Source organism: Desmodus rotundus, chromosome 9 (assembly GCF_022682495.2).
Source record: "Desmodus rotundus isolate HL8 chromosome 9, HLdesRot8A.1, whole genome shotgun sequence".
NCBI lineage: Eukaryota > Metazoa > Chordata > Mammalia > Chiroptera > Phyllostomidae > Desmodus > Desmodus rotundus.
In genome coordinates this window covers 69,227,304-69,238,877 of record NC_071395.1, presented here as the reverse complement: position 1 = coordinate 69,238,877, position 11,574 = coordinate 69,227,304, and the positions used below count along the sequence as shown (strand labels likewise).

Here is an 11,574-nt window from a genome sequence, read left to right as displayed (position 1 = left end):
ACACTTACTGAATCAGAATCAGCATTTCACAAGATTCTTAGGGGACCGGTGATCTGCATACAGTTTGAGTAGTGCTGCTCTCATGATCTCTAAGATTGAGTTTGGAGCTTGTGGCCTCTAATTCTGTGCCACCAAGGGTTTGGAGCATTGTTCCGGAAGCTCATAGTTGCAGACCAAGCCTTGTCCCAGAGGGATTATCCCCAATTTCTACATGCATCGCCTAGGTGTGTCTTCTCAGTTCTAGTCCTTAATGAGGGTGCCCAGGTGGTTGAAGATAGAGTCCAGGATTCTCTCCTCTATGGACCTCTCCTTTCTTCCAGGGGACTAGAGCAAAGGTCAGCCTAGCAAGTAAGCAGCTGGAACTGTATTCAGCTCACCTTCTACTTCCTTTATCACAGGTTTACTCTACACCCATTCTCCAAAGCAGTGGGCGACACCCATCCTGCAGAAGCATGCCCTGTGACTTGGCAGACAGTCTGGGAGTCGAACAAGTGCCCTATGCTGAGAACAATCATATGTGCCTTTAAACTGCATGTGAACAGCCAGGTGAGAGAAAGAGCGAGGAATATATAAGGAAAGGGAGACCTTCCCTGCCGTGAGTGAGTGTGATGAGGGAGGTGGGACTCTGTGGATGCAGCTCAGCTCATCTCAGTCCCTCAGCCTCTCAGACAGGGCCATATGCTCTGGGCTGAGTGCGATTCTGGTTTTTCAAGATTTGCATATTTTGAACAACAGACTGCTGCAAAATGAAAGTCAGCTACTGCGTTTGGTTCCCAGCCAAAGACATGGAAACCTGTTCCCTTTCTAGAATAAAAAGCCAACTGGAATTGTTCAGAATGATTTTGCTTGTATGTGACTTTCCTATTGTGCTAATGTCAGAACTTATGGGAAGAGGAGATGCTTCCTTCACTGCATGGAGTCAGGTCAGAAACAGAATGAAATATTTAACTGGGGAAATCAATAAGTGAACATAGTGAAGGAAGTTCTGAGTAGGAGGGGAATCTTTCTTCTTAACATCTTATTTAGGAGTTCTTCCATGGTATCTCTTCAGGTTTCTGAGACCAGTCTAGTTCTGAGAAGCCAGGTGGGTGGCTGAGCACAGAGCTCCCAGAAGATTCCATGGCATTAGGATAACACATGTGCTGTCTCTGTCACATGGGGCTCTATGCAATCCTTCCAGGAGGTGCTGTACTGAATGCAGAATCCCGAGGTTTGCCCAGCCCCGGAAAGGGGCTGACAGCACTGGGAGTCCGCGAACCGTCCCAACACTCAGAAACATGTTGCAGTGTGCTTTGACAAAAGGCCAAACCAACTTCTTTATCAGGTAGCTACCTCATACCATAAAGCACCGGAGGCAGCTTGCAAGAAACACATACACACTTAGGGTGAAATATAAATAAAAAGGACAAAATTAGGCCAAGGGAAACATAAATTAGTGGGGCAGGTCAGCACAGGTGGTAAGCAGAAGCACTTCTGATGGGGCTGCAACTGACTAGACAAAATTGAATTAATACAAAAATAAAGTCCTGCCTCTGGGATCAAGAAATAAATGATACACAGACAGCATAGCAGAGGCCTAGCGTGCTTCTCAGAAGAACTCCAAGACGGTTTCTGTTGACCAGAAGCGCCACGTGACCCCCGCGTGGCCCGGCCGTCTGTGCCAACGGGTGGGGCTGTGCTCATAGTACCCAGTGTCCAGCACTGAGAAGGGCGGCCTCTCACATTCAGTATTGGCTGGGCATCTGCTTTGGCAACAGACATGTTGAAATCTGCTACCATGTGCCAACTGGACGACACCAAGAGATGGATGAAGTGGAGCCTCCGGAGCTCTCCAGTCTGTTCGAAGAGCCGAGGAGAAGTACCAATAATGCTGGCAGGAGATCCCATGTGTACTTTTGTGCTTGGTTCCAACTGCTGATTTTTAAAGGGACATTGACAAGACAAGCAGCAGGGGATGGGGCATCTCTGCTATTATCTAAGCCCACAGCAAGGTTGCTGCCCTAAAAGCTCCAGCTCAAGAACATCAAGGCTTCCCAGGCTCTCCCAAATCAGAAGGAACACCAGCAGTGGTGTCAGTGGTCTATATGGGATGTTGGAGGCTTGATGGAGTCTCTATTATGGTTTATTATGGGCTTATCCCATTCTCCAAAGCAGTGGGAGATGCCCATCCTGCAGAAGGCTGGCATCCCTGGCCAGCTGCTACGTCACAGCCTCGGGTTCCTCCAGGGCATGTTGAATGAGGGGTTGCAAAAAGGCATCTTCTTGCATTGGTGCTTCTCCATCAGAAAGGACCTCTGTTGAATAAACAAAGATAAAATGGATCAGCCCAAGGCTGGACTACGTCCTTTCAAGCCTGTGTGGGGTGAACAAGCCTGGTTCCTGGAGTCAGCCGGACCTGGGGTTCAATGCTGGGGCTGCCTTTCAGCAGCACCATTCTCTGGGTGAGTCATGGAACCACATTGAGACTCAGTTTCCTAACTGGATATTGGGGATTTTGATCCCAACTCAAGACATATGAACATCCAATGAGACCATGAAATAAAGTAGATGTTTGGTCCAATAAGTATTGAGGCACTCATCACATCTTAGCTCCCTCTCCCTGCCTTTCCTTACAGGCAAAGCTCATCTCTCTCTCTCTGGGTTCTCCCCCACTCCACCTTGGACATGGCCAGGCATCTGTCATTTTTGTTTGTAACTTCAATGTCCTCTTTTCCTCTCTACTGGCTCCTCTCCTCTGCTTACCAACCCCTCCTCTGAAAACATCACACTTCAGACCAGCTGCGCCATCACAGCCTTACCCCTGTCATTTCATTGCCAAATATTTTGAAGACTAATCTGCACTCAGTCCATCTACATCTTAGCAGCTGCTCTGTAGGCAGCACAAGTCTCATTTTTGCGCCCTCCTCCCCCATTTACTGATAAAGACTCATTGCCAAGTCCAATCACCTTTCCTGAGGACACATACTTTTTGACAGCTCCAAGGTGCTGGATGGTCAGGCCCCCTACTCTTGGTATCATGTCCCCCTTCCCCCTCTTTGTCACATGCCCAGTGTTGCTGCCTTATTACTACTGGGAACTTCTCTTTGGGCTTCCCAACCTGCCTTTCTTCCCATTCCTGCCTCCCACTCCCCAAAAGCAAACATGGCTCAGGGTTTTGTCTTCAGCTCCTATGGAAAGTAACCACAACTACCTCAGGGCAGCAAACTGTTTCTGTAAAAGGCCAGATAGTAAGTATTTTAGGCACTGCAGGCCGAACAGTCTCCATTGCACTTCCTCAACTCTGTCATGATAGCATTAAGCAGCCTTACAGGAATGAGTGACCCTGACTGTGTTCCCAAAAAACCCTACTTACGAAGCAGAAGGGCCAGCTCTGGCCCACGGGTGGCAGCTTGCCAACCCTGAGTCCAGCATAAAGAGTATGAACAATAGGGTCCCATATACCTGGTTTCACAATCTGGCTCCATCACTCACTAGTTCCATTATGTTGGACATGAGTTTTAGTCTCTATGCTCATTAATGCGCTTATTGTAAAAGGGAAATACTAATAATAATAAACTTTTTTCAATGTGTTGTTGAAGGGTGAACTGCGATAATGTGCCTCTTTCAGTGAATCTCAAGTTTCCTCCCTGTACCTTCCTTGCTTCCTTCCGTCCATTCCTCACTCCCCACACCATGCTTTCTTCCCATTTCTCCCTACTTCCCCACACTCTACAATCTCATCCACACTCATGCCTGCAGCCCCTACATCCATCTCCATGCCTGATGTCCCTTCTGAATTTAAAATCTGCACATTCAGTGCCAGTCAGGCCGTTCTGTTCATAGAAACCATTTCCACCATAGACTCTGAATGTGCGAAGCACAACGCATCACCTTAACTGAACCTGTGCCTTCTCCCGGCCTCCCTCGTTCAGGGTGTGGCAATGCTTTCTGAAGCTGTTGACACCACCATGCCCTACTGGTCCTATCTGGCCACCTCCTGTCCTTTGCACAGCTGTCTCTGCAGTTTACTCTCATGGCCTGCCTTCTGACCTTTCTCAGTGGTCTCCCTTTCTCCATGCCTCTGGTTGCCAACCCATTCTGCACATGACACCAAGTTACTCTTGCTCAGGACCCGCCTAGCTGTGCCACTCTGTGGTCCCTGAAGTTATTGGTGGCTCCCCAGGTGTCAGAATCCTCATCTGGCTTTCACCCTAACCCCGGTCACAGGCCTGCTCACTCTTTCCGTGACAATTCTCCCCGTTCTTCAGCCCCTCCTTCTGGCTCTCCCCAAACGCCCTCTCTGTCTGCTGAATTCTTACCTGTCCCCCAGGACTCAGGCCAGTGGTCTGAAGCCACCCAGTCCCCTTTCCCACCCAGCAGGGAAGATTTTTCCCTCACCTTGGCTCCCAGAGGCTGTGCAAGCCCATGCTTATCTCATGGCATGCATTTTCCATTTTCTGTGTGCTTTTGTGAGGTGTTGCATACCTGTTTTATCTCTCCCTCTAGATTACAGATTCCTCCGGGGCAGGGGAGTGTTTGGCTCTCTGCATGGCCCCAGCACACAGCCCTTTCACCTGGCTCTGCTCTGAGTCACCCTGGCAGCTCCAAGTCTGTGTGGCGGAAGTCGATGCTGAGGAGCAGGCCTCCTTTTCCACAGCTCGGGGCTGCGAGCCTTCCACGCATTCCAGCTTTGGTTGCTGGGGAGTGGTGTGTACATGTGTGTGTGGCAGGTGTGCAGGGCTGGGTGTGTGTGAATAGGGTGGGTGTGGTATGGAGGCTATGTGAGTGTGAGGTGTGTGGGGGTGTGAGTTGGTGTGTATTCATTGGCAGTGGGGGGATGCGTATGCAGTGTGTGGGTGTTGCTCTGTATGTAAGGTGTAGGTGAGGAGAATATGGGGTGTGGCTAGAGCCAATCTATGTACAGGAGTGTACACGTGGAGGTGTGTGTGGGCAATGGGAGAGGGAGGTGTGCGTGTGTTTGTGAGGCCTATATGAGGGGAACATGGGTGCATGCACATGAGGGGAAGTGAGTGTGGAGGAGGAGGTGTTGGTTTGGTTGTGTGGTATGTGTGCATGTATTTGTGAGGGAATGTTTGTAAACTTATACCCTCTTCTAAAAGACAAGAGTCCTCACCTGACTTTATCTATGAGAAATTACCTACGAGAAATGCCCAGGAAGTGGAACAAAGGGCAAACAAAGCTTCAGGAACTTCAGTAACCAAGTGACAAAATCAGATGGCAAGATGTTTTGCTTGGTATACAGTTGGGCTATTAAAACAAGCCACTTGTCCCTGACGCTCCTGAGGGGCCCTTTGAGGTTTAGTGGCCACATGGTCTCCAGAGAACCCTTCAAGCAGCAGGCCGAGGGCTGCAGGGGGGCCAGACCCTGCCTGGTCCTCACTGGCAGTCTGTCCCACACCTCACACTGGGGGTAGGGTGGAGGGAGTATCTTAGCCGACTAGACTCTGAGACTCTGAGACTCTGAAGGACGAGCTCAGGAGGGCAGCATCAGCTCTGAGTTCAAGGAGCCTGCACTCTTCCTTTGAGTCCAGTCTGAGGATCGCGGACCTGCAGAACCAGTTACAAATTGCCGGTAAATCATGAACGTGGTCAGAGATTACATCCAGGACAAAGGTCACAATGTAAGGGGATTGGGACAGCCATTATCAGAAATATCTTTGAGCGTCAGAACTTGCGTTCACCTGAAGCCTCTAGTGAAAGCTCAGTGGGTAAAATGTGACAAACCCAGTATGAATGACTGTGTTGGGCGCACATATGTGCTGGGGGGTGGGCGGGGAGCTGAATTTCTGCCTTCTCACCTTCCAGCCCCCGAAGGTCCTTGCCAGAGCACAGTTTGAAACCTCCTCTGGGGACCAAATCTCCTTCTCTAAAGGGAAGTAAAATGACTTGCCCAGGGTCACTCAGGGGTGTGGTGGGCAATTCCCGTAAGTGAGCAGGCTGCTGAATGGCAGGTCCCAGCCCCTATCAACCTATCACTCTAAGCCAGCCTCAGACAGTGCAAGGGATGGAGGGTCTGAGGGAGGTGAGATGAATGGGCAGGCTGGCTTTGAGAGTCCCGTGGAACATGGAGCTTGGGGACTGAAAAGGTGAAAGTGAAATTTGCCTGATTGCATCCCATGGAGAACGCAGTGGTCTCACAACTGTGAAGTCCTCTTGGGCCTGGACAGAAGCCTGGTGTTCGGGGGCTGCTCTCACTCTCACACCTGCTGAAAAATATTCATGCTATACACTGTCTTAAGAATGGTCATAATGTTTCAGGGACATCAGTCTCGGAGAAAGGTCCCACCCCTCTGTAATGACGTACCAGCTACCTGCATCGCAACAGAGGTTCACTTAATCACCACTGGTACAGTGCTGTGGGCAATATCCTTAAGAGTTACATGCTATTAGTAACACCCTCTCTGAAATAAGGGTTATTATTAATACCATCTCCATCTTGCAGATTTGGAAATGAGGGCATAGAAAGGTAAAGGAACTTGCCCCAGGTCACATAGCTAGGAAGGAACAAAACTGAATTCAAACCAGGCAGTCTGGGTCTCTGCCTGTGCTCTTCGCCGAAGGGCGACTGAGCTTCTGTCTTTTCAATGAGAGAAGGGCATGCAGGGCAAGGAGCCCCATACTGTGACCCCTTGTTGTTGGGACAAGTGACTTAGCTCCCCAAGTGAGCTGGAACTGGTGATATCATCATCATCATCATTGTCATCCTGCTTACGTCTCTAATAGCTTCTTATTGTTCTTAAAATAATGGGCGACATCCTTCAGGGGGCTTCAAAGCTCTGCCTGATCTGGCGTCTGCCTACAGAAGGGCCCACACCCTCTTTTGCACTTGCCCTCTGCCCTTCAATCATCCTGCTGTCGTTGATTTACTGCTAACCCAGGACCTTTGCTCAAGCCACTGCCTCTTCCTGACAGATTCCACCTTCTGTGTCAGTGTCTCTGGAGCGTTCCAGTAGAGAGGTGCTCCTGATCTTCCTAGCCCTCACCCGACCCTTCACTGTATCCGTTAGTGAGAGTATTTGGTTAATGTCCACCTCTCCCCTGATGGGAAACTCCCCCGAGGGTAGAGACCTTGTGTGTCTTATTCTTCAGGGCACCCCCAGGACCCTGCACAGTGCCTGACACACCCTTGTGAGTGAGCAAACAAATTAGGGGTCCCTTCGTGCCTTGATGTTTCATGATCCTAACCGTGAAATGACCCCCACAATTACCAACTTGGGGTACACCAAGGTACTCCTCTAGGTGAGTTTATTCACCCTAGAGTAAATGTTTACTAACATTTGACATGGGTAGAAACTACATAGTTTGCAAACAGCCTTAGCCTGCCTTCCCTATTTTTGATCCTTGCAACAAAAAGGGCAGGTAATATTATCCTCATTTTGCAGATGAGGATGCTGAGGCTCAGGGCATCACACAGCCTGTTCAACGTCACCCAGTGGACAAGTCCTGCTCAGAGCCGGACGCAGGCATTGTGACTTCTCATCTCTCTTTCTTTCACAGGCCCGGGGCCACTTCACCCCATCCTTCTAAACCTTCTTCAGATTGCTGGTTTCCTCTCTCAGTTCTGAGGGTCACATGGAATTCTCCAGAGAAGACACAATAATCATTTCCTCCTTCCAGCCCAGCAATGACCTTTGCTCTTACATCCTAACTCAAAAAGGAGTGCCAACTGTGCTTGCGCGAAGGTCCCTGCCCACCTGGGGTGGGGTAGATAACAATCTCACACACACCAGGGCTTGGATCTCAGTCCCTTGGGAAGAGCTGCTCACCTCTAAGTCACGGTTTGGGGGCCAGAGCAGCTCTACCTTTTCGGTTCCAAGTCCCTGTGGAAAGTCTTACACTTATCTGCCTCCTTAGTTACACGTGGTCAACCGAGCTACTGGCCTGGCTGGACAGTGCAGCTCGACCAAGGAAATAGTCAGCCCTGACCTCTCGACTTTGAGGTCTTCCAGGGTGGCTGGGGAAGATGTTGACCTCATGGAGGGTGTCTGAGGGGGGTGTGCTGGGCGAGGAGGCAGAGGCACTAGAGCGGATGTGTAGGCAGGTCCTGGCCCCCTCCTGCACGTCCTGTCAGGGCAGGTGCAAGGAAGAAGCAAGCAAGAAGGGCCATTCTGGGGGCTCTGCTCTGTTCCCTCCCACTCAGGTCAGATCACACCCCTGCCAGGGCACTTCGGCTGACAGGAAACTTCTCCCAGTGCTAGAGGCTTTTCTCTCCAGCAGGATTCTCCCCAATAGACAGTCCAGATGGTCCCTTTTCTTCCAAGTGCTAAGTTAAAGGGAGACCTTCCTGTTCTGCATGGCAGAACCCTCCATGAAGTATCAGAAATGGGATGGGCTCTGGAGTCTCTCTTTCCAGTTTCCATAAGGAAAAGGATCCTCAGGGGAGAAAATACCTGCCCTGCATTTTTTTGGTCAGCCTGAGCCCAGGCTGACAGAACCCCTGTTGGGTGGAGTCTTCCTGCTGCTTGCCCATTCAGCCTCCAAAGACCTGAACCTCCTCATTTGAGCCTGCCCAGCCACTCTACCAGGGAGGTCTCGTGTGCACTTACCTGGTCCCTGTCTGGGCATTTTGGGTGAGAGTGACAACATGTCCCTGTTCCTCCAACTGCCAGCAGCCCCAGGTTCACAGGAAGCCTGCGACCCTTCTCTTCAGCCGACAGCCAAACTACAAGTCCAGTTTCTCAAGAGGCAGCTCGATATTGAAGGAATACCAGGTGGTCCAGAACAGTAGGCTGAAAGCCAGGGTCAGAGATCCTGTGTAGACCAAGAAGTCCCAGTAATCAAGTGAGGCGAAGATGCCCACGAGCAAAAGCACCAGTCCCAGGGTGTCCAGTAGGAGGGCCAAGAGGAGGAGGAGGGCACACCGCCCAGGGTTGCATCTTCCCCAGGGCCCTCCCAGGAGCATTGCCCCGGAGCAGGGGCAGCGGGAGGAGCCCAGCTGCACGCCCAGGGCTGATGTGGATGGGAGGGTGGCAGGCTTGCCTTCCACTGCCTTCTCTCTCCTCTGGGTGTGAGCAAATGAGTGAGCCGTCTGTCTGGAGCCACGAGGAAGTACACGTGGATCTACCTTTATGAGCACGGCAGCCGGTGGGGCAGGTTAGTTCTTAACTGTTTCACGGCTCAGCAATGATCCTGATCAAAACAGCCCGACATCAGTGCTCATGGGAGTGCATTGCTGGGGCAACCAGGTTACCCGGCAGAGGAGGAGTCAGCGTGCCCTTGGGTGGATTTGCAAAGTCCGGGGACTAGAAACATTGAAGCTGTGGGCTGGCAGAGGGGCTGCCCTGTGACCTCTGCTCTGCCTCTCAGGTCCTGGGCAAGTCCTGCTAAGTGACTACGACACAGTTTCTTCAGCTCATGTGATAGGGTGGGCTTCTCATCCCCCTCCCCACTTCTGCCCTATTTTTTCTGGTGGGGACCAGAGGATTTTTGTGGAAGGCATGGAAGAGGGTTTACATACATAAAGAGATTTTGAAATGTGCTGTAAGAATTGGTCAGTATTAGCTAAAGAAGTTTCATGTGTCTTGTAGCTTCTCTGCTCTGGAGCCCTGAGGACCTGTGCTTCTTTCTTCCACTGAGGCTCATCCCCACGATGAGAAAGACTGGGATGATAGAGCAGGTACGACAGGGAGAGAAGGGACTTGGCTTCTGTCTGTGGTCAGCTGGGTGCCGACTGAAAGCAACTCTAGGCAAAAGTCAACGAATGTTTACCTGGTTCTCTGCATTTTTTAGATGGACTAAGTTCGTGTTTGCACTCTGTCTCAGGGACACTCCACGCGTCTCCGAGGGTTATGTATAAAACAAATTGTCTTATCACCATGCCACTCACAGGGTGTTCAGAATGAACATCAACTGAGGAAAATGCAGTGACAGTCCTCAGCCATCTCCACAGGGCTACAGACCCCCTCCCTGGCCCTGATTAGCTGCTTTGCACTGAACGCCAAACCTCTCTGGGACTCACTTTCCCCACACAACTGAAAAAATAATTTCCACTCTTTCTTTTACCTTCCCCAGTGGATGAGAATAAAGAGGTGATTCAAATGTAGTTTTCTATGCATAAAATAAGCCAGGATGAACTTTAACTTGCAGATAAAAGTAGTGGGGAAGGTGAGAGTTACAAACTATAGGATCTGAAACACCACGAGACTTGACTCAAGCCAGGTAGACAGCCTGGAGCATCTCAAAGTGAGGAGTGGCTGAGGCCAGTCTCCCACCCAGTATTAACATCCTTTTCCTAGTGTGTCCTCAGAGGCGGTTAGATACATATCTGGGGACCCCTCCCAGGGCTGGAGAAGCCATGGCTCTTCAGATGTCTCAGCCCAGTGTTGACTGGCAGGGTTTCCTGGGAAGAACAGCTGATGGGTAGCAATTGCTCTGCAGGGGGGGACTGAGCCCCTGGCTGAGGCTGTGCAGGCTTGCGTGTCCCGGCTGGCTGGCTATAGTGTCTCGGGGTCTTTTGCAGAGACCTGTGTGTGTATGTATGAACAACAATTTTAGTGTTAAAATTTCTGTGTGCCAGGAAGCCTCAGGGTCCTGGGCCAGGTGGGATGGCTGGTCACCCTGCTTCCATCTGACATCAGGTGATGGGTCAAGAGAAGCTGGGAATAGGGAGTTCTTTCCTGTCCACCCAGTGCAGGTCAGCTTCCCTCAACACAGACCCCTAGTGTCCAGGGGAACACCAGTCCCCCAGATTCTGCATCTCCTCAACATTTGTATGTCTACTATTTACACACATACACACACGGGTTTCCAGATGAAAATATGGTGACGTGTTTACCAGGGAAAGGAACACGGTGGGAAGCACTCTCGATTTCGGTCTCCAGAGCTGATCAGCATCCACTTCTAGGTGTCTGTGCTCCAGAACCATACACATCCCTCTGTCTGACAGAAACGGGCCACAGAGGGTACTGTGGCCTGAGCCTGTGTTCCCTTCAACAACATGTGCCGTGTTTGGGTACAGCTAACCAAGGCCCCCACGAGGAGGCAATCCAGGCTGCAGGAGCCCTGCACACCTGCCTGGTGAGTCTTCCCTGCTCTCCTTCCTGACGTTCCAGCTCCTGAGTGTTGAGGTGGCCTAGGTACTTACACAGCTGGCAGAGAGGGACAGGGATGGCTGATGAAAAGCCAGGTGAGACTCAGCCCTGGGTGCAGTCAGGCTGGAGTAGGAGATGGGAGACAAGGGCAGCAGGGGAGAGCAACTACAGGTGTGGGAAACAGATGCAGCCTGGGGTGAAGGCTTGCCCAGACCAAAGGCTGGTCATTAGCAAAAACCTTCACTTGACTTGACAGAGGGCAGTGTGCTGTCCCCAGTTTTAACAAGAATGATGCCACCACCCTCCTCCTCCCTCAGAAGGCCTTCATGACGGGTCCACTTGTCAAGGCTGGCACCCATGCCTGGGAATAGATGCATGAGGTTTCTGGGGCTGCTGTGGCACAGCGCCCCAAACTGGGTGGCTTGAACAACAGAATGTGATTTGAGTCCCAGTTCTGGAGGACAGAGGTCTGAGATCAGACCTCAACAGCATGGGGTCCATGTGTTGGCTGGGAGGCAGAATAGGCTCCAAGCCTGTCCCTTAG

General features: G+C 51.1%; 1 protein-coding gene across 1 annotated transcript; it reads right to left on the bottom strand.

The window, feature by feature from the left end:
* Window positions 1-1,291: 1,291 nt before the first annotated feature.
* TMEM238L (transmembrane protein 238 like) lies at window positions 1,292-9,117 on the bottom strand. The gene is made up of 2 exons (XM_045199261.3): window positions 8,547-9,117; window positions 1,292-2,294 (listed from the first exon to the last, which is right to left on the bottom strand). Exon 1 carries the CDS (start codon window positions 8,900-8,902, stop codon window positions 8,663-8,665), a length of 240 nt encoding a protein of 79 aa, XP_045055196.1. The 5' UTR covers window positions 8,903-9,117; the 3' UTR covers window positions 1,292-2,294; window positions 8,547-8,662.
* Between the last annotated feature and the right edge of the window lie 2,457 nt (window positions 9,118-11,574).

Excerpts from the sequence above, each read along its gene's own strand:
- TMEM238L (XM_045199261.3), bottom strand. The coding sequence starts at position 8,902 with ATGCTCCTGGGAGGGCCCTGGGGAAGATGCAACCCTGGGCGGTGTGCC.